General features: G+C 39.8%; 1 protein-coding gene across 1 annotated transcript in view; it reads right to left on the reverse strand.

The window, feature by feature from the left end:
* Positions 1–23167, reverse strand: part of CALCRL (calcitonin receptor like receptor) — a 64559-nt gene that overhangs the window by 26428 nt on the left and 14964 nt on the right. The window contains exons 2-5 of the mRNA XM_058809284.1: positions 4933–5032; positions 3764–3908; positions 2166–2276; positions 1138–1250 (exon numbers count right to left, since the gene is read on the reverse strand). Coding sequence (XP_058665267.1) covers positions 1138–1250; positions 2166–2276; positions 3764–3908; positions 4933–4983 — 420 coding nt within the window. The 5' untranslated portion in view covers positions 4984–5032. The remainder of the gene's footprint in view (positions 1–1137; positions 1251–2165; positions 2277–3763; positions 3909–4932; positions 5033–23167) is intronic.

Below are 23167 nucleotides of genomic sequence, written 5' to 3' on the forward strand. Positions count from 1 at the left end.
AATTTGTGAGTGAGAAAAATCGAGCATTACCCCAAAATGCTAAAATTTGAGATGTATAAATGACAGCAGCTGTTCTGGGACAGGTCCATATCCTGTACCACCCCCTCACTCAGTGGCCAACCCAGGCAGAAGGGCATTTTAAGGATTTAGAGATTGCCCCACACTTTAGAACAGGCACAAGAGCATGGTAGAGCAGGGAGTACTGCTGAGGGCACTAAAAATGAGAATTAACAAAGCACAACAGCCCCAGTTACTGTGCAGTGTCCCACCCACCTTCCAGGCACAGTGAGGAGATAATGCTGCTGCAGAGCAAAACAACAAAACAACACACAACTGCAGTAAGGCTGTCCTTGGAGCTGTTATTCCATACAGTGGAATATTCAGATTTGTGACAGAGTTGGAATATGCTGGCAAAACAGCCTGAGGGGAACCACTTCACCATTCATAAAGAGGGATTGTCATAGATCTGCTCCTTTCTGAATAATATCCTCCATTCCCAGCACAATATTAGCAAGAGCCAATGAATTATGGTAATTCTGCTAATAGACTTAAACTGCCATTACCAAAATCAAACTCTCATGATTTCAGAAAAAGCAATAATAAAACGCCTTATCCTCTGTAACCATCTTTTGCCCAATATGGTTTTTAACTAAGTACCCTAAGGCATTCAAGAGCAGTGGTGCAGGCAGTTAGAAACTATTACAGGACAGATTTTTTGACACAGTCTGCTTCTACTGAGCCCTTTAACATGAGATCCAAATTAACTTACAGCCTGTCCTGGTCTGTGGTTTGTATTCCTGGTTCTTGGGAATTCACAGTTTCAATTTACTGCTTCTTCCCATGACTGAATGTTTCATAAACATAAGGAGTATTAGTGGACATAGAGTTGGGGAGCAGGGCAAAATATGAAGTTTTGCCCATTGTATTCTCACATATCACAAAGTAACTCTAAGAGGTCATTTAGAGACTTAGTTTTTCTTTTTCTAAATCTTGTAATGGATGGGCATCCTCAAGATAAACTGAAATCTATAGAAATAGCATTCATACACAGACCCGCTACTTTTGACATATAGAAACTTGTAAAGATTCTCAGGTCAGTTTCTTGACGTGGGTACCACGCACTCATTCCTGTCCTACCTTCACTTTTTCATGAGTATAGCTATTGCACTGGGTGTAGTTTGTCCAGGTCCTGTTGCTTTCTGGGTGTCTGAACCAATTCCCATTTGGATCACAGATCTTCGTAACTTTTTCTGCAATCAGAGTTGACGGAACGAAAAACAAAAGAAGAAAAGTGAAAGAAAAACACAACAGTCAGCACTGAAATTCTCTTTCCTGATGCCAAGCATTTAATAAAGATTGGCAAACACATGACAGCTTTATTAATATGACTAGAGAGACTTTGCTTGTTACTATGAATTCTGAGAAACTTGAGGCTGTTGCTTTTCCTTGGCAAGGGCAAGGGATGATGTGATTCTCCTTAAGAAAACAAATAGATTTTCCCTCTCCAATCCATTAAGTATCAAAATACATTGAACTAACTGTTAGAGAACTACTAGATGAAGTGACAAAAATATTTAAATGGCTTGCTTAACATCTAAGATGGATACTGAATTAACTAACATCCTACCACTATAAATTAGTATTGGACAGGCAGGAAAACATAAATAGCAAAACTGCTCAAAGAACCAAACTGGAAAATTGCTGGAAACACAGTGATTTCTATCATCAAATAGGCATGAAAAGACCCTGGGAAATACAAAGAAATCCATTACATTTTCCACACGCTCACAAAGCTTAGCCCATAGAAACAGGAAACGATTCAAAGTGGGAGAACCTCTTTGTTAACTTCAACTGTTAAACTGAGGAAAGGAGTAAGTCATATTTCTTCTTGTCTGTCAGAAATGCTCATCTCTACGAAGAAAAAAGTGTGATCTAACTTCAATTCCTACTGCTAATCTACAGAATCCCTCAGGGACACAGCTCAGGAAAGAAAATAAGTAACTTGTCAGATTTCTATGAGATAAAAGGAAAATGCAAATAACAAATCTTGAGTTTCTGAAATCTTGGAGCACTAATGACTTGAGTGAGGCAAACGAGAGACAGCAAGCCCCCAGACTGTGATTTCAGTGAGAAATACACTGATGTAGAAGCCCATGCAGTCATACCTGATGGGTTGAAATCCTGAAAGTAGTCAGGACAGCGCTGCACCGACACGGTTCCCGCAGCAACGTCACTCCAGCACAACCAGCCATCCCAGGTCCTGTTGCAGTAAGGACCTGCAAACAAAGAGAGACCTGGGAATCAAATATCTCCTGCTTCAGAATGGTCTTTCAAAGGTAAGGTGTAGGACAGGGTAAGGTAGGTTTGCAGCAATGGGGGAAAAAAGAGAAAAGATTTGGCAGTGGTTGATTAAAACTTCACTTAACAGAGATAGCAGTTCCTTATGCATACATTTCTTTGAACACATTTCAAAATCTTCTCTCCTTCACCTTGAAATGGCCTATATCTACAACTGGCAAACCTCAGATCTAGAACATGGTGGGCAAAACCCCCTAAACTGATTTGTAGTCGATAATGTACCTTAGCCAAGAGCCTCACTCTTTCAAAGACTGCTTTACTGAATTTATTTCTATTTTGGATGTACACCAAGCCTGTACATGTGTTTGCTTGTTCATAGAAAACACAGAAGCCAGGAGAAAGGCTGGCTGGGAGGCAGCCCCAGCTGCTCTGCCTCAGGCTGGGCTGAGCCTGCAGCAGCCACTGTGGACAAACACTTCCCTAAGAGCCCCAGGAACAGGGAATCCAGTGAGCCTCAAGAGCCTGCTCCAATGCCTCATTGCTCACACACATTTCAACGCCTAAATAAACCTCCTTGAGAATGAGCTGGCATTTTACAAACAGATTCCTTCCCAAAAGTCAATGACACAGTCATTCTGTGTGCCTCCCGACAAATTTCAAGATGTTTTTATTATTTATGAAGAGCTTCAGTTTTCTTTTAAAGGCTGATTAACGTCCCCATCTCAAAGGCTGCAGCTCTCAAATGTCCTGTCATTCCTCCTCATGTGAAGGTTTTCCAATTTGTGCAGATCATTCTGAAGCTGTGAGGCCCCTTATGCTGTGGGCATGAACTTACACTGCCATGTCTGCATCCAGTCCTGACCTCCAGGCACTCAGCTCCCCCAAAGAATCATTTCAGAAGAGAAAAATCTCTTTGTACAAGAACACAATTTCACCTTTCCTTGCCTCAAAAGCCACTCAGCATTTCCAGAAGCTTCCAAATGAATACAGCAGCAGGTGGGGTGGCTGAGGTCAGCTCTGACTTATCAGGAAAAGCAGTAATGACACCAGCACAACCCTCAGAGCAGGGAAACTGTGTGGAGTAAGATACTTACAATTTTTAAAGGCAGATGTGACCAGGCAGACAGAGATATAAAAAGAGCATGAAATGAAATGAAATAAGGTGGTAAGATTAATTAGTCATGATTTTTTAATGTAGCTATCTACTTAAATTAACATTGTCTTATTTCATCAGAAAGAAAAGCTTTGTGTTGTATCTGAAGTGGTGCTATGGGCAGATAGCACAACATACTACTTCATGCATCCCAAAGTGATGTTTATAAAAAAATTGGGAAAATAATGTTACAACCTAAAAAAAAGAATTGCTAGCAAGATAAGAAATTAATATAACTACAGGATCCTGAATTACTGTAGTAATATCTGTTGACAACTTATTAGTAAAACCTCATGAGAAAGCAATCTCTACCTTCTTTCTTGTGAATAGGGTCTTGCATGATCTTCTGGTAGCATTCATACTGTGCTGTCATGATTTTATTCCGTGTAACACTCAGCTGGGCAAAGTCCATTGAGGAGTTCTGCTGTCCCTCAGCAGGAGAAGCAGTAGCAAAGAACTAAGAAGAAAAACACTTCTTTTAGCAAATCACAAGTGCAAGCTCCAACATACACTTTTTCAACATCTATCTTTTCAAATATTGTACATTAAATATTATTTTACTGAAAGAGAGTGATCTGTCAATCTTATTACTGACAATATGATTTTATGTTTTTCTGGTAATTCTTACTACTGAATCTTGATAAACATCTCCTGAATGAACATAGGGTAGGAACAACTGGCAAGATTTGTAAATAAGAATGGCATAGAAAGAAGAGCATGCATAGAAAGTACTGAGACAGTCAGAAGGATATGAACAGCTTTAGTAAAACCCAGTAAAATATCTCTAAATTTAATCTAAAAGACATTTCAGTCAGGCCAAAAGTGATCTTTTATAAAAAATGATCTTCCATACATTTTTTTGCACTGAAGCATTTAGCTTGTTCAGAGCTATTTGGTTTCTCTGTAGTCAGGTGAACCATAAAGTCAACCCTCAGAATAGAGAATGTTATTCAAAAGACAAGTCATCCACTTTGATAGGTATTAAAATTAAAATAAAAAAAAATCTTTAAAAAATTGATCTTGACCATAACTTGAACTTTTTAAGTGCATTTTTAACAATAATTAGATATTTTATGGGAAGTTACTAAGCCTCACAGAAAAACAAAGCTGCAGACTGAAATACAGTACCACTGTTGTACAAGGGATGAAATTACAATTTCTGAGGATGTGTCTGAATCTCAGTTAGTTTCCTCCTCCTGCTCTTCCTGGGGTCTGCAGGGTACTGACTCTGTGTCACTTGTCCACTGCTACTGTTCTGAGCCAGCAGAGAATATGCTGGATTCAGCACAGGTGAAAACTACATCTGTTCCATTGCCAAAGGAATTTAACAGATAACAGAAGACAGATAAAGATCCTGTTGTGCAGGAGCTACATCTGAACACAAGATTAGCTCTTTCTGTGCTTCCCTATTAATAATTTCTGTGGTACCCTCTACAGGATTGTTAAGGCTGGAAGTGATTTTAAAAATTCATAAGACTTACCATAGTAACCAATGAAAAGAGCAGCAAAAATGTGATCCAGATTTTTGTCATTTTTAGATCTGGTGCAGCCAATCTTATGTTGTAGCTGAATGAACTCAAACTGCAATAGCAAAAAAAAAAAAAAAAAAAAAAAAGGAAAGAAATTTAGGAATTAACGAAAGCCAACACTGATAAAAGAGTTTCACATTTTATTTTTGAACTAAAACAAATTGATGGAGGTCCTTTCTGTTTCTGTTCACACACAGTGATGCCATGTGAAATATACAGGGATGCACCAAAACAAGGCACTCAGTTTTCCAACACTGAGCTCCAGCAGCAGGGTTTTCCTGCTCCGCTGCCTCCAGTGCCTCAACCAACACCTTCAGAGGGTTTGTGCCAACCCCAGAGCAAACAGCCCCAGGCACAAACTGCACTCTGGCCATCTCTGCCTTTGGAGCCCACTGCACACTGCAGGTCAGTTCCCTCAAATACACTCAGACTTTCAAACACACACATTTGCTTCCCATTTTCTTCAGAGCTCCTGATATTTAATTTTGCCATTTCTGAAATAACTGATCTAGTGAGAAGCCACTTCATCCTGAACTTCCAGCTTCACAAGGATGATAGCAGCAAAGCAAGGATTCACTGTGAGCTGCAAAATAGTTTCTGTATCTGCAGAAGATGCAGTTTATCTGTCATTGCGAGGAAAACACAAATACCCAAGCCAGCTATTACCACCCTACACTGCAGACTCTTCTTGGAATTGATTCTTGAAGTGAAAATTTCACCCAAAGCATAAAATATACACAATTATTTATGAAGCACATAGACCATCTATTCAGTGTAACCCTGCCATGACTACTGCCTCAAGAGGAAGGGAAATGTCAAGGAGTTTTGCCTTTTAATATTTCAGTGTCCTTGTCTCTTAATATTTCAGTGTCCTGAAGTATCCTGAGAAGATCACAAAGCTGAGACTGGAACTGAGACAAAACCTTCTGATTGCATTGCGACAAAAGAGCTCTGCACATCCAGTTTAGTTATTACAACTACACCACATTTCCAAAGATCCAAGTATCTCACTGCGGCAGCATTAATGAAGCTGTTCTCAGCTAAAATAAAAGCAGTAGTTGCTTTTATTTTAGCTGAGAATAAGCAATGGGGGAGGACAAACAGGCAGGCCGAGATTATGGCACAAAAAGCTCATTTCACCCCTGTCCCAGTCACAAAAAGCAAGCATTCAACATCAAACTCTTCTGCTTTTACGCCGGGACTGGGTCCTCCTAATACAACTAGAGTACAATAAACAGCTTTTTGTAGGACATATGAACTACTAAATATGAAATCACTGCTGTTTATTGCACAGCCTGCTGCAAAGACAAGAAATGTGCTGTAAAATCAGCTGTGCCTGCTTAACCCAGACTGAAGTTGTATCCACAATCTCCCTTCTATTTTTACCAGTGGCATGCAATCCTGGAACACTGCTGCAAATTGCACAGGTGAGACTCTGAAATTCAAATCTGAAGTATCTTAAAACACTTAGAGGAAGACCAATTAGCATATATGAAATATATCCTTGGTTTGAGCTACTAATTGCCTGGAAAACCCACATGATAAGAACTAAAGTGAATAGATAATTTTAAAGACCTTGATCTGCTAGCTAAAGAATAAATATGTTTGTGTAATGACTGAGACTTCACTAAAACCAGGTATCTAAAATATATCTAAATTAACAGAAGGGCAATAGGAGCTCAATTCTGCATGAAAACTGGGGGCAAGTGTGATTAATTCAAACTTATCACATGTTTTATTCATTTACAGCTGTGTCTGTTTTCCTAGGGGAAAAAACCCTGACCTTCTAAGGAAATTGGAATTAATAACTTACTGTAAAATAATTCACCAATATTTTCTCTCCCAAGTATGATAAAGCACATCTGTGCAGGGTTAACCCACAAAATGATGCACACACGACAAGCCAAGAGATGAACCACAAGTAGAAAACAGCAATAATAATTTAGTGTATGTTTTCTATACATGTATAGAAAAACAAGAGTTCAAAATAATTTTCTCTACAATAGTTCCAAAAATCTTTATGCTAAAACAAATGTTGGATGAAAAATTTAAAATGCATGTTTGTATATTGCTCTCACTTAGCCTTGCTTATTTTAATTTATCTAGAAGATACAACATCATATAAACAAAGGCAGAAATAATCTGCTTTGATTCAGAGTCCAAGTTTATTTCTGTTTCACAATATCAAAAGTCATCCCTTAGCTCAGTTCCTTTAATGGTCCTAGTAGTTCTGTAGACATTTCCCATCAACTGCTCCAGTATCTGCTGCTAAATTATTAACTCTTCCCAGGAGATAAGATGTCAAGTCAAGCCTATAATACACTCTGTGCTTTCCACTCGTTTCTCTCAGTTGCTAACATATAGAGAGAAAAAAATCCCCAACCACTGCCCTGTTCTAGACATCCCTACTTATGGACTTAATTACAGAATGCAGGATGAAGGTCATTCAGATGCCTGTTTGAACTGCAGGAAAGCATTTCTTGCATCACTACATGAATTTATTCACTCAACATTTATTCCAGTTAGTCTGAACAAGACCTTTCCAAAGAAAATTAAGAACTTTCTTAGGGATGGACAGCAATATATTCCATCGACTGAGGCAGCAAGCCAGTGCTGCTAAGAAAGTCAGGCTGCTTTTATTAATCATCTGCTCTGATGAGACACAAACCAAAACTAATTCTCTGGAAGTTCTTTCCCTCTCTGAGCCGGGAGGTATTAGGCACACAAGAAATTAATAGTGAAAAGAGACCATTTGTAGGTTTCCTCACATCATGATGCTTCCCAAGTTGTTCTGCTGTTGTAAATCTGACAAGTCCACCATGGGGCAGAGAAAAGAACTCTGGATGGAGATTAACCTGAGTGTCTTGAATGAATCCCTCGACTCCACTCAGTGACAGTGGGAATCTGCACAAAAGCCAGTAGGGCTGGGATTTACAAGGCAGGTATTGACTGAAACTGAGTCTGGCAGTCCTCTGGCTGAAGTGTTTTCCCACTAAAAGGCAACATCAGAGAGAAAAGAATGGGGAATTGTAATGGTAAATCAGATCTTTCAGATCTTTGAAATAACATTTTTATTTGTGGTGCGTATTCATGCATTTAGTGAAGACTGGGATAACTTAAAGCAAAACAACAACAAAAAAGGAGCTGCCTGTAATGATACTGCCAAGGCCTAGGTTGTGTTTGTCACTGATAGCAGTGACACCTACTGCAGAATGAGGAATTAAAAAGGAACTGCAAGCTGGACTTAGCCAAAACAGTCACTGGTATGGCTTTAACAGATGTTCCCGTTTCTCTTCCTCTTGCTTTCTCTACAGAGCCATCCTGCCTCATCAGCTGTTTCTACTTATAACTTTTCCCCATCCTCCCAGGAATAAGTGGCACCTTTGCTGAGCTCCAGACATTTCCCCTTTCAACCATACAGTAAAAGGGTTAAAAAAAGCAGTCATTAAAAAGAAAATAAAATCATTTTTTCGAACTTGAAAACCACATTTCATAAAAAACAAAAAACACAGGCAGCTTCCACCCCAAGCAGTTCTCAAATCTGACTTCAAGTGAGAATGCAACTCTGTGGGAGTGGGACAAGAGGGAGAGCCTTCTTATGGCACTGCAGGCCCATCCAAAAATGCCCAAATATTTTTCACTAATTGGTAATCTTTAATGTGCCCAGAAGCCAACAACACAACCACTCCCAAAGACAACAAAGAGAAAACCACAAAACTTGTGCAGTGTAAATTATTTACCTTGCAGAGTGCTGTAACCCTGTAACACTGGACTTGAACATGTTTGCATACAGATACATAACCTTCATCTGAAAATGGGGTCGGGATGGGTATTTTCTTGGCACTTTGCTACTTCTGGTTCTTTTTGGAGGGAGGCATACAACTTGAAGTATTTAAAACCTCAGGCAGTGTTTGGTTGTTTCAGCCCAACATAAAGGCAAAAACAAGTTGGAAAACACTTTTCAAAGTGTCCCTAATTTGAATTTCTGTTCAAACTGCACTGGCAATAAAAAAAAAAACCCCAAACAAAACTAGTAGCCTCAAATGGAATTCCAGATAGAGCCTCCACATATTCACTCACACAAACTTTCTGGGAAATACTTCTCTGGCTAAAAGGGCTTCACAAGCGGGCAGCACCAGCCAAGCAGTAACACACACCAGATCTGCTGAGTCCTGGAGATGGGCTGCAAAATCTCCACACTTACATTACAGAACAATGCAAGGCAGTTTGGAAATCTTCCTACTTGGGTAATCTGCCTTTTTTTTCTGAGGGAATCACTTCTGCCAGGATTTGAACAAACTGCTGAATGGTATCCCATAATTTCTCACAGCTGTATGTGTGGGAAATACTCCATTCTCCTGATAATTATGGAGCTTTCAAGTAAAGGTACATAAAATACAACATTCTCCCTCATAAAACACAAACATTCTCTCTCTACCTTCCTTTCCAGGAGTTTCTCCTAGGAAGAAGTTGAGGCACAATGGCATTTACTGTCTTCTTGGGGATTAAAAGAAATAAAGAGACACAGTGGCATATCCCAATTTATCGCTGAGTTATTCTGCAACACCTTCCCTGTGCAGGTGGCAGTTCAGCTCAGCAGGAGAAAGTCCTCACTGTTTAACTCCTGGGCCATGTGCTGAGCTCATGGTACATGGTCTGTGCAAGAAGGAAATTTGGACTGGCTCATTGGGATGTTTCACATCTTGCATTCTCTTTATTAGCACACTTTTTGCTTTTGCATCACTCTGGCTGCATGTCAGAGGCCTCACAGAGATTGCAGAACCATCCGCATATGAGATTACACAGATTAAATTACTCCTGGGTGCTTCTTCCCATGAATAGCTTTTGGCAACCATTCAGATACGTTTTGTCACCTGCACCCAAAAGAAATTACTAGCAGTAATTGGCAACACTCGTGGCCAGTTCCAATAACACCTAAAGTTGCAAGAACCTATGACTGAGTGATAGTGGTGCTAGTTTTCCTCTATTTTCTGACACTTCTTTTGAGCAGTTCACAGGTGAGGATGACATTGCAAGTTATTCTGAGGAGGTCCAGTTAAAATCCAAACCAACCAAAAAAACCTGAGCAAAAAGTGCCACCACAACAAAGCCCTCCAAATAAGATTTTGGAGGAGGGAATGTCTACAAGGTTCTTTCCCTGGCATATTCTGCAATCCCTGCCTTTGGTCAACATTAGTCCTCTCCACACAGCAGACTGCAGAGCAGATTTTTTGTGGTTTTACCCATCACACCAATTTTGGCTCTTTAAAATAGGATTTCCACTGATAAAAACAGTAAGAGTATTTCCTCCTCAATTTTACATTTGAAAAGTCTTCTCTTGGCCCTTGTGCTTTCCATTCCACCCCTATAAATTATGAAGGCTCTGTCTCTCCTTGTCCAAAATTATGAACTTCCTACTGACTTTAGGACACATGAATCCAGGAGTAGAGATGGTGCACTTCCATGTGGAAGAATGGCCAGGACTCACTGAGGGTCACAGGTACAAGCCAGCAGGGTATCTAACCCTGCCAAAGAGATGCCACATAGGAATTTTAAAAATATTGATGCAAAGTAAAATGATTTGTGTCTCCTGAGGAACTAGTTGTTAAAGGAAGGCAAGAGAGGTTCTGGCAAAATAAAATCTTTACCAAGAGACTGCTGGGGCTTTGCTGTCAAGATATGCAATTGTGATTTCCAGCAGTTTATAGCTCCTAATGCCTCCAGTTTCCAGTGCTATTTGACTACTATTGTGTTAGCACACAGTTATCCTTCTTTTACAAGCTTAACCCTTTCTACCCCATAGCCCTAACCCAGCTGTATCTTGTGCCTAAAATCCATCAGCATAGCCACACACATGCTGCCAGGCAGAACTCACCATGTTCACTTCAGAGTTCTGGGAGCCACGGCACTGAAATTCCAGAGCAATCACTCGAGCACAAAGCAGTTGTAAAGGGAGGCTGCTCTGCTGAATGAAGTTATCTGTAAAAATCCACTACCAAACATCCCAGAAACAGCTATTAACAGAAAGGAAGGTGATGGCAGAATAGTGAATTATTAAATTCTAACAGCTGATGGATCAAAGTGATTTAGTTTTGGCACTTCCCTTCTAAAAATTTTTAAAACTGTATTATATTCCTGTTATAGCAATTTTAAAAATGGGTTTGAAATATATCCAAGTAAACTTCCCTGCAATTTTACTTCTGCCAAAACCACTGCTGTGATGTGGCATGGATGTTCTAATTGACACACTGTTTTAAATAAAAGGGAATAGCTCATTAGTTCTTTCCCATGGATTTCAAGCTATTAGCAAACTGGAGAGCTCCCACCTTGTTACTAGGTATGTAGGTATAGTTATCTAGATACATTTATATACAGATGATGCTCTTAGCCATAGGATTTAATTTTAGGTAGTCCTGGCAGCAGCAGAGAGATGCACTCAATGAGCCTCATGGTCCCCTTCAACTTCAGAAATCCTACAATATATGTGAAAAATACAGGATAGTCCCCCAAGGAAAATTTCTCCCCCTTCAAGCAAAATTATTTCTGTTTTGAATTAAAGCAAAGGCAGTATGAATGTATGAACTCATCAGACAGACCTTAGGGCTTGTGTAACAGCCCTGGTTGAGATGCTGCAGTGGGGTTTTTCCCAGGCACTGCTGTTTAAGAGCTTCAGAGCCTGCTGCTGCTCTGTGTGCCCCTTTCAGGCAGTGCCTTTTTTATCTGAATGACTCTGCTTGATGCTGTTTACCAAGTAATGACCCAAAAGAGATCCAAAGGTTCCTTTGTGAAAATGTTTACGACATGAAGGAATTTTCTCAGCTGGCTGAGTTCTAAAAGTTTTTTTGTTATTTCTTCATTGACACATGCTAATTTTACAAGAACAGTATTGCCACAGTTCAAAGACTTTTCTCAAGGTCAGAACAAGGCAATGGGAAAATGGGCTAAGCAAAATGTACCAGGACTTTTGTTTTTTTCTGTTTGCCACTCAGGCTTTTTCTCATTGGCCCCGGCCCAGTTTGGCAGCTGAGCACATCCTATGAAACTCACAGGTTTTACACCAGTTTCCTTTGGATTCACATTTAGAATCTAAATGTGAATTCAGTAAACTTAGAATCTAGAAGTGTGAATATTTATGCACAACTGTATCCTCATTCAGTTCTAAGTAAAGCGATAAAGTTTCAAAATACAAGTTTTTAAATTAAATATTTAATTTTCAGGCGGACTGTGGCACAGCAGCAGCTCAGAGCAGGATGGGGAGGGAGCAGGTGGCCAGGAAAGGGAACTGCTTTTGCCAGGATAAACAAAGTGCTGGTGCAGCCAATGCATCAGAACCGGTGTCCAGCTTTGGGTTCACCTTTGGTCAATGACTTGACCAGAACTGAGGGACAAAATGTAGCAATAAACTCTTCATGGAAATGTCAGAAGCACTATAGTCTTCTAATTTTGTGTTGTACTTTGTTGCACTTCTTTCTTTTACTTAAAAAGTACTTCAAACAACAACAACCAAACAAAACCCCAAAATGCAGGACAGAGAACTAAAATATCCCCAAGGCAGCTTTCACTGGCAATGATTTTATTTTGGCTAAGGATGAAATTTCAGATGTACAGTTCATGCCAAATATTTAAATTTTCTCTCATTAGATATTTCTGATGCATTTACTAGTCAAAAAAACTTCAGGTAAATTTAAGGCAGCTTTAGAAAAATTCAGTTTGGTGTACTTATTTAAAACTAAATAAACCACCAGTTACTTCAAAGCCTTTACGAGGTCAAGCTAAGTCACCACAGTTCAGAACATTTCCTCTTAAATTTAAAATTTCACATGCCAGAAGTCAAAAGTGCAAGCTCTGGAATATTTCACCCTTTGAATATTAGACAATACATGTTATACTGTGCTAAATTATCAAAACTTCTAATCCACCCTGTAGAAAAGCCAAGAACAAGCAGCAGCCAAAACCAAACTTTGGAGTTCTAGTGGTGCGCAGCTTGCCTCCTTTGCTTTAATTAGATACAGATATTCCCCATCTTTCCTATGTCTTTGCATCACTAAAATGGCAATTTAACAGCAAATGGTTTAAGCTGGGCTCACACAGGCTGTAAAGGAGACTGTGAGACTCAAGAAAGTTAAACCAGAGGTAGTAAATCTGAGCGGTATGGAAGGAAATTACCTTCTGTGTCCTTTTCTATGCCTGCAAATTGGTATATGCACCTGCTGAAGTCCACACAGAGGGCAAAGGCTTGGAAATTACCTCTAAGGGCAGAAATGATGGATGCATATCCCCAAAGGGCAGGCTAAGAACACAACAACAATAACAAAGCTTTTCTCTTTACATTTAGAACCAGAGCCTTCTTTTTTATCATATATACAGGGAGATATTGCTCTTTCTCCTCACAGACTAACTGCAGAAAATCATGCTAAGGCAGCCATAAAGTAGGCAGTGATAGAAGGTTTTCCCATCCTCTGCCCACATTTCCTTCTGAGATATTGATAAAGCAAATGGTATTTTGGATTAACATTATTTTCTGTCAATCTGAGTTAACATTAGCTTTGCCAAACAGAGGAAAGTATTACCCATGGTTATTTCTAAGTATTCTAAATGGGAATTACCTTCAGCTCCATCCACACCCACAGGAATATCAACTTAAGCAAAACTCTGACACGGGCAAAGCATCTGGGAGAAAGAAACACTTTGCTAGAGATGTTGTCAGTTTAAAAGTCAATTACAGGATCAGGGCAATTAACTAACCAGCTTAACAAAATTAGATCCATAAAACAGATGCAAACTGCTACCCTGTGGCTGCAGTAACCCCTCTCAGCATTTGCCCAATGCATTCCTCATTCTGATCTGGACACAGAGGGCAAAAAAATAACTGGCACCAGTAGAAATAAACTTGAGAGTCTCAGCTTGTTTTGCTACATGCAATCCCCCAAAGGGCACTTATGACTGTTTGGACAGGCAATGCCATTTTCAACCACCTAGAACATATTTGAGTGTTGATCTTTATGAACTATCATTGTCAATGTGCACTTTTAGAAGAGTAATTTCTTTTTTGCCTGACCTCAGTCTTTTAGTCTAAGTAGAAATCTTTAGCACTAAGTATAAATCTTTAGCACTAACTGAAATAATGTATTTCTATATCTTTTCTGAGATACCGCTTAGGCAAAATTTCTTCCACCTGAAATTTCATATAATCCTTACCTGAAAATAGGAAGCTAAGCCTTTTCTAATTTTCAAATTTCTGCAGCAATTGCATCTTGAAGCCTTAATTCACATTTTGAAATACCAGAGAGCAGCCATGCTGAAAACTGGACAGGCACAAGTCTATATACTTCAGCTGATACCCTGTGCCATTTTCATGCTGTGAACAGAGAAGGGAATCTGTGCTACTGAAACCATCCTGCTTGCAGAGCTCCTGCTGCAGTGAAAAGTTTGAACTAGCAGTGCCTGGCGGAGCTGAAAATTTTTCTGGCACAGCCTGACAGCCAAAGAAACACATCTGGGGGTCAGCAGGGCCCTCCCTGCCATGCCTGGAGCCGGGGCAGTGCCACATCCCTCACTTGTGCAGGCTCTGTGTGCCCGGCTCTCCTCAGGCGCATCCCGTCTGCATCCCTCACCATCGCAGCAATCCCTGCGCTCCCTGCCAGGCAGAGCTCCACGGACAGTGCCAGCTGCAATCTGTAGGAAGCAGTGTGAATGTTTCCATGAATTCAGTTGAAGATCATATGCTCAGGGTGTGGCCGTGGGAAAGACCAGTGTATCTTACACAGGGTCCCTGAAGTGCAATTAGTGTTCCTTTAATTGCAAACAGACTTTTCCATATCCTTTTGCAGCATTCCGCCCTCTCTTACCTGAATGACAACCAAAATAAAATGCTGCGGATGTTAAAAATGGTACATAAATCAGACACAAAAATCTCTGCCTTGATAAACTGGAGTCTCACTTGTACAAGAATATCAAATGTAATAAAACATTACAAGTTTATAATAGTTTCTAATAAAACATTACTATTACAGGCACTATAGCTACAGCAGAGGAATGTGCATCAAGCACAGCTATTCTGGTCATGAATTGCATACAAATTTTATTTGCACATAAATATTTACATTTAAGGACATTTTCTCCCCTCCAGATGTAATAATAACAATAATATAAAAGGCAGGAAATGTAATGGAAAAATCTCGGGTTTGAGCTTGTCAAAATTGCAAGCAAATGAAAATTTTCCCTGCAAGCATGGAAAATATTATATGACTTTTAATAGGTGCCCATATTTTCTGCATAATCACATCCTGCATTTATTTTCCTTGAGAAAAATAAACCTCACAGAAGCCTCAGACTGATTTCACACTCCAGAAAAAAAATCCTTGGCAGAAACAAAGTGCATGGAATTTGATGGGAAGCTTTTATAAGGATGTCTACCCAAATTAAGTTAAAAAAGAATCATTTGAGTCTGTACTTGAATAGAGCAGATCCAGCCATTCTTAAGTCAGTGTCTCAGATATCAGTGCAGAACTCTCAGGCATTAATTTGGCTTTGATGCACAGCTGGGACATCAAACTTGCAGGCATTACTTCCCTCAGACTGAGGTACCAAAATCACTGAGAAATGCACTTGGCATACATTTTTAATTTTTTCCTGTATTCTTTAACATAATAAGACATCTCAAAGGCTCATCCATTTAATGCACCTGCAGAAACTCCAGACTTGCACCCCTCAAGTGCGACCCTCTCGAAGCCGTATTTGTGCATCCTGTCCCACAGAGCATGTGAAAACTCAAATTCATCTTGCTGAGAAATTCTGCTCACAGCTGCTTGCTTGGCAGAGATCTGGCTGGGGAGGGAAGGGACAGAGGGAGGGAGGGAGGAGGCAGAGACAATTTTCCAAGCAATGGGGAAAAACAGTTCAGAACTTTCATCATCAATGGCCTTGACACTGCTGGAGCCAACGGAAACAACATCGCCCGAGCGAGGGAACCATTCACAAATAAAACATCTCCTGCGTTTATTTCTATCATGGCAGCTTATGCCAAGCTTCCTTTGGTGAAATCCAGATTTCTCCTGCACTGGCTTCCTCCTGCTGTTGATAGAGCAGGATATTTGCTGAAACAGGCAGGTGATGAATGAGATATTCTGAATTAATCAGCATTTATGCTGGAGAGAGAATGGTGTTCTCTTCTGAAGCTCTAAGAACAACTGGCTGTGTTTTTCCAAAGGAGATTTCAGACACAAGATTTCTGTGTTGAACTCTTAAGTGTATGGAAGTCTTGCTGGCAGGTGAATTCCATAACAGTACATCTCTTACTGACCCTGTCAGTGATTTTATGGAAGCAAAAATGCCTGGCAATTGATACAGGCCTACACCACAAGAAGAACATTTCATATTAATGTTAACAAGGTTAACATTTCATGAGGTAATTTCTCATTGCCATAATTCCTCCAGGATTCCAAAAGAAATACAAATTTGCAGGAATAAAGCCTGGTTGGTTTCCTCCCCAACCAGTAAATACATTTCCCTTTCTCAAGAGAGAATTAGAAAACAAGTACTGCACAAGTCTATTTGGTTAACACTCAGTGATGAGCGTAGGGTACAGAAATCACAAAATCATTTTTATTCTTGCTGTTCCCTTGTGATATCCCAAGCCTTTACTGACTCTGCAGTGCCAAACACTCCCTGAATATCACTCCAAAACTAGTGGCATTTTAGTGATGGCATTAGTTATTCCAGATATCATATAAATGTTTTATAGAGCAGGAAGAAAAGTACTTTTAGCTTTGTCTAAGCCAAGAATGGATTCGATAAAAACCCTGATCAAGAAGGACCCTGAAAACTTTATGCGTATTTGGGTTTTCTACTCTAAAAGACATAATTTCCCAAATATTAATTAAGATGCTGAGATATCAGAAAGCACCATTTGCAACCACCTGTGTAATCACTGCTGATCCTCAGGCTGCTTCATTACTTCACAAAGCTTTGCAGAGCAGGAGGAGATTTTTGATGAGTGTTTTTAAGGAACAGAAAAATTTAAATCTGGAGTGGCCATCACCCAGAGATCTGAACTCTGAACCCCACTTGGCTGGTGATCTCTGAGGGTCAGGCACTACATGAAATATGAGATCTGTTGGGAATCAGACTACCAAACTGATGGGAAGTTCAGGGTAATCCAAATGTGGCAGCCAGGTCAGCCACTGAAAATAATGCTATCAATGCACAATCATTACTCTGTGAAGAAAATGGTCTCAGTTCTGGCAAGAAAATCATAAAAAATAGCCCTTCAATGCTGTTTCTCCTGTAAGGTCAAAGAGATGCACCAAAAAAAGAATATAAAGGAAAGACAAGAACAAGAGAATTAAAAAAACCTGATCCTAAATCAAAGAGCTGGGAGTCAGTTGATACATTCACTAAGGGCTCTGTGAAAGAATTCTTAAGGCATGTGTGGCACTTACAGACATATCTGTTGTGGGTGAATGTCTGACAGACAGTCTGTGGAATATAAATAAATTTCAGCTTCTAATACTGATATAATTTTCATTCTCTGTAGGAGTGAATACCAGTGTGAAGTACAGTGTGTTTAGGATCAGTCCACTTGGATTTACAGTTTTTGAGAAGAACTGACAGTTTTGAAGGCCATAAGTAATAAAACTTTTAATGTGCTGGAAGAAAAAAAAGGACAAAAAGAAAGGAATTTAAGTGATTTGCCCACCATCACTTTGCACATTGTGTCACAGCTGAGGTTTAAATATCCATTCAGCAATTAGCAATGGATTTATCATTCATTTCTGTTGGGATTGTCAACAGAAGGACTGCAAATAGAGAGTAAATTCCTTGGGTTAAGAGACAACCTAGAGTAATGAAAAGTCAGGAAAATATAAACCAATATTTCTGCTAATAAATTACCAGTCATTTATCATCTACACCAGTTTTTAACCTGGAGCTGTGAAGTACTGCCTCTGAGAACCAAATTGATACAGCTTCCCATCATGTTCCACCTGCAATTCCAACTCCCAGCTTGAAGCTGGGGATTACCTACTTGGTGTAATGAAACTCCAGTGCCACCTCCCAGTGAATAACAGTCCCCTGCAATAGACAGGATTTGATAAAGGTGGCTGGAATGTCTGATTCTGGTCATTGTTTATCAGCCACATCTGATTGTCCTGATTCCTTCATTGCTCCCATAAAACCTAAGAGGAATTGGAAATCTCTTTAAACATAACCACAAAAGCAATCACAGCTCTGAAGCAGGCCATCCTGACAGAGGACAAGAATGTTAAGGAAGGACTGGAAGCATGAGAAAATTGCTTTTCATAGAATGTATTCCTAGAGAAAACTGTGAAAAACACTACAATGTAAAATAGAATACAACTCACCTTAAAATAGCATGTGTAATGTTAGTGCTATTTATCCATTTAACACCACAGTACATTCAAAATCCAGCACCTGATAATTACCATTATTGAGGATCAATTTAAAAATCTGCAGACATCAGAGTCAAGCCTTCTCTTAGATTTTGAAACACTCAAACTAAAAGTGATTTTGAACAACTTTACATCCGTTTAGTTGGGGGAATTTATACACAGTGTTCAAAGTACACCAAGGAATTCTCAAATCCCTGCACTCCAAACAAAACAAAGGAACTGAATGGGTGTCAACTTCAGAAGCTAACTTGAGCTTTTTAAGTCCCAGCACCACCAACTATTTTGCTCTCCAAAAAATACTCCAGAGACACCCACAACACATGCTGCTGCAGTGGAAATGGACCTGCCCAGCTAATCAGGATCATCTTTTTATTTTTAAATGACCTTTTACAATAGCAAAAGGTGATCAACACATGCAAATATTGCAGAGAGCACAAAACCATTAGAAATAAACCTCTGTCTCTCATTTTGCTTGTTCAAATCTGCAGGTGGGGTGTTTGAGACCAAAAGATTCTCTACTACAGCCTCCATTTGCACCATGGTTGCACTCAGTCGTGGCTGCACACATTTGCCAGTGCTGCTCCTCCCCAGTGTGGGTCAGGAGACAGATCAACACCAAAGGTTAAATTCCCTGCCTGTCACAGAGCTCCCTGTGCCCTCTGAGATGCCCTGAGGGTGTCAGAGACACTTGCCAAACCTGGCCCTGATGGATCTGCTGTATCCTGATGGACTGAGCCAGGCCTGGTGGGTTTCCCAGGAAGCAGCAGGTGCCTGAGTGCAGGATCATCCCATCCCACCCAAACATGCAACACTACAAACCCTTCCCCCACAAACAGCTGAGCTGAAGGAACAGGAATAATAATAATCATTTTTAAAAAAAGAGCCCCTCCTAACTAAACCCATTCCAAAAAAAAAAAAAAATCAAAAATAAAATTTGATAAAGAATTTAAAAAAACACACTGCATGTTTGCATTCTGTTCGTTTTCACTGAAGTCACTGAATCATTACATGCCCAGAGCAGAACCAAAGGTCCTGAGGAAAGGGGGTCACACACACTGGGCCACCTCCAAGGGCTGCAAATAAAGGGCACCTTGCTAAGTACAACTCTTAGAGAAACACCAGCAAGAGCCAGGAGAGCAGGAGGAAAATTTTTGGTGAGCTCCCACCACAGAGCTGACAGCTCGCCTCAGCAGGGCTGGAAGGATCTGGAACACAACTGGAGCAGTTTTGCAGTGACTGCAGAGCCCCTGCCCCAGGACAGATGAGCGCTGGGGCTGCCCTTGCTCTGTCCTGTTTACACAGCCCCTTTCTGCAGGAAACAGCTCCTCCCAGGTTGGAGGGACCAAAGAGTCAAGTGATCTTGAGAGGGGGTGGAGGAAAGGGTGGTATTCCTTCCCATCAAAGATCATTTTTTACTTAAATATCATTCCCTGTTGAGCTTAGACTCTTGTTTCTGAGGCTGTAATTGACACTGATGGGCTTTGCCAAGCAGCCCCAAAAAACAGCAGCTCTGAAGGTATAACCTTACAAAAGAAGTACAGGAGCCCCTTTCCCTGCTTCCCAAGGGAGCTCAAAGAAATGTGTCTTTGTAGAGACAATATTTGGCAAAGAGATTGATATACTCAAGGGGAAATGCTATTCTGCACTGAAATAAGACCAAGCTGTAAATCCAAATAGTCCCTTGAAAAATTAGTAAGTGCTCTCAAGTGTTTCACCACATCTGGAAGAGCTGAAAAACTCAAACAGAACATGTACTAAAAATAAATAAATAGATAAATAAATAAAGTGGATCCACATTGCTCTGCGAGGTCTAAGTTTTGCTCAAGGTCTCTTCCATGGTGAGTATTCAGCTGGAAGTTAGGGGCCCAAGAGATTTTTGTGAAAGCAGAAAGGGATATCCTGAGCCACAGGCACCAGCCCAGCAATGCAGCTTCCAACAGCCAGGACTGTGTGGATTGTGTCAAGAGCTTCCCTCATTACTGCCCTGTGTGCCCATGGAGTCTTCTTATAATTCCACTTTTGCTACCAAAACTGTTCTATCTATGGAAGATTACTACACTTTAAGTAATAGGTTCCTACTCTATAAAAATCAAACGATGACTTTTAATTACTTCTTATTTCTCAATATACTCAGGTAGCGAGCTTTGAAAGGTACACTGTGTAATTCTAATACAATTTTCACAATTTGCACAATTTAGGCTGTGGAAAGTCTATTTCTAACTTCACTCTCATTTGTATTTGACCTCTGACTAGTGTAACTTGAAATTTTCTTTATGACAGTCTGTTCTAGGCTTTGAGGCAAAAAAAAAATTTTCTAAACTCAAAACAAAACAAGACAAAAACCTCACCCAGTTTGTATTAAACTCAGACCTATGCATGTCTGGCTCTTTTCTACCATGAAATAGCTGAAATTCATTTCTCTCAGCAACATCCCCTGTCCTGCCGGACTGTGACAGAGTGGAGATGATCACCGTGGGACTGCACTGGTTTCCTGGCAGAAGTGGTTATGACGTACTTGCTGCTCCATCCTAAGGTCTGTCAGCATTCCTTGTCCCAGCTGGATCTGCACCCCAGAGGGACAGCTGAGGAATTACTGCAGTGTCTGAGCTGTGGGTTTCAGAATTAGCTGCATTTATGTCCAAGGGATGAAATGCTTCAGTAACTTCTGCGTTATTGCACGTTACTTCCTATTCGTACTGAAGCTCATAAAAGTAAGAAAGCAGAACTGCCTAAATTATAAAGCTCTAAAATTTCTGATGGCAAATCTTTACACTCTTAAGACAAATTTATGTCCTATGCAACAGTCAAAGAGCTACAAACTGTTTAAAACCTTGAAAATCTCTAAGTTCTCTCATTTCTTGTTACACCTGGCAGTTAACTTGAATTAAGGTTTTTTAATTTAGCTGCAGAGACAGACTTGTTGAGACAACTACAAATGTGAGTCTTCATACTTTTATCATTCTCCCTGGGCTATTCTCACAGCTTGAGGGCACACTGGGAACTGACTGCTCCATGCCATTTCTGCAGAGTTACTCTCCTGAAGTGCCTCCTGGCTTGTCAGGCCTCCCTGCCCAGAAGAAACCTGGGTGTGATCCTGGCTCTTCCCTGATAAGCTTCTTCATTGCAGAAACTGTGATTTTATTTCATTTATTCTTTCCATACTTCATTGACCTTTGCACTATCATCAGGCAAAACACAGTCACTGAAGTGTGACTAACTTATTGAGGGCATCAAAAATTATTAAAATGCACAATGCTTGATGCTGACATTATTAATCCAATTTCTTGTAGATGAAGGAAGAAGCAAAATTTGAGTAGGTGGAGTGTATTGATCCTGCCCTCAATAACCCAGATGTTCAAAGTGTCTTTGTGCACAGTTCCTCACCATTCCTTAAGAAGTGAAGCTGTACTCTTAGCCAATGCTTAGGGGGCAAATCAGAATTTTGTCACTCTGACAAAATTTTGTCACTTGGACAAAATCTGACTCTGTTTGAGCCTCAAGTTTGGTAAAGTAAAAAAGAAAGTTAGGGAGTTGTTGTTGATCAAAGCTCCAAACAAAACACAAGCATGCCTTCCTTTCTGTGCTAATTCTAGGAGGAGAAGGAAGTCAACACAATTAATGGCTGATAATTATAAAAATACTGTGTTACTTTATATAGTGCAGCATATCGCTTTCATAAACACTGAAGATGTTACATTCAACTCCTTTCAGTCAAGTCTGGATAATATTATATACTATCTTGTTAGCTAAATGTGTAGTTAGATTAAAGATATGTTAGTCTCAAAGTACTACATAGTTCCCAAGACCATTAGGGAGAAATTATTTTTTCTGTAAACAAGTAATTGAAAAATAAATTCAGTTTCTTAAGGTGCCATATACATTTTTTTTTCCATTTCAGGAAGCACCATGAACAGGGTATATACAGAAATCAAAAGGAGGATACAAAAGCTCACTGGTCTATATGTGATTCAAGATGGGAAATCCTATGTCCTGAGAAAAAAGATTCCAATTAAATTACACCTGTGAAACAACACTACGTATTCTAAAATAAATGAAAAGCGTGAATTGCATTACAATATAAAAATATAATATCCTGACCCTTGAAATATTCTGATCCCTGAAAACAACATGTCACTGCTAACAAATCAAAAACATCTGTTTCCACAACATTAATTGGTCTTAAGAGTAATTTGTTGTGGAGACAAATTCTGAAAAACTTAAGAATAAAAAAAATCATCAGGATGGGACAGAAGGTAACAGTGAGGAAAAGATTTCAATCCCAGTATCTAGAAACAAACTGGCACATTAACTTCAACTCATTGGAAACCTGGTACATTTGTCAGTTTTACAACATTCTCCAGCTGCAGCTGCAAGGTACAAATATGCACAGGACATGGTATGAATGTAGAGCATGATCATACACTGACCCCTTGGAACCATGCAAGCCTGAACATTTCTGGCCCTCATGTTATAAAAGTTGCCTAATAATCACTTAAAATTTGTAAAAGCTAAACTACTTACTCAGTTGCAATAGTCAAGAGCCAACTCACAAATTAGGAGCAAAGGAAAACAAAATCAAGTTCATCAGCAAATACAACCACCTTTGACTTGAGACCAGATTATTAGTAGCAAATCCTCTCTGACCTGACTTATTTTGGAGACACGTGGTTTCCATGTGTTGTTTCTACTGTTGCAGATCTGCAGATTGGGACATAAAAACTCTGTACAAATTTATAGTAGGAGGAGTGAGATGGTGCTGAGGCTGGTGCCCAAATACT

This window comes from Ammospiza caudacuta, chromosome 8, assembly GCF_027887145.1.
Source record: "Ammospiza caudacuta isolate bAmmCau1 chromosome 8, bAmmCau1.pri, whole genome shotgun sequence".
In the NCBI taxonomy this organism is placed as follows: Eukaryota; Metazoa; Chordata; class Aves; order Passeriformes; family Passerellidae; genus Ammospiza; species Ammospiza caudacuta.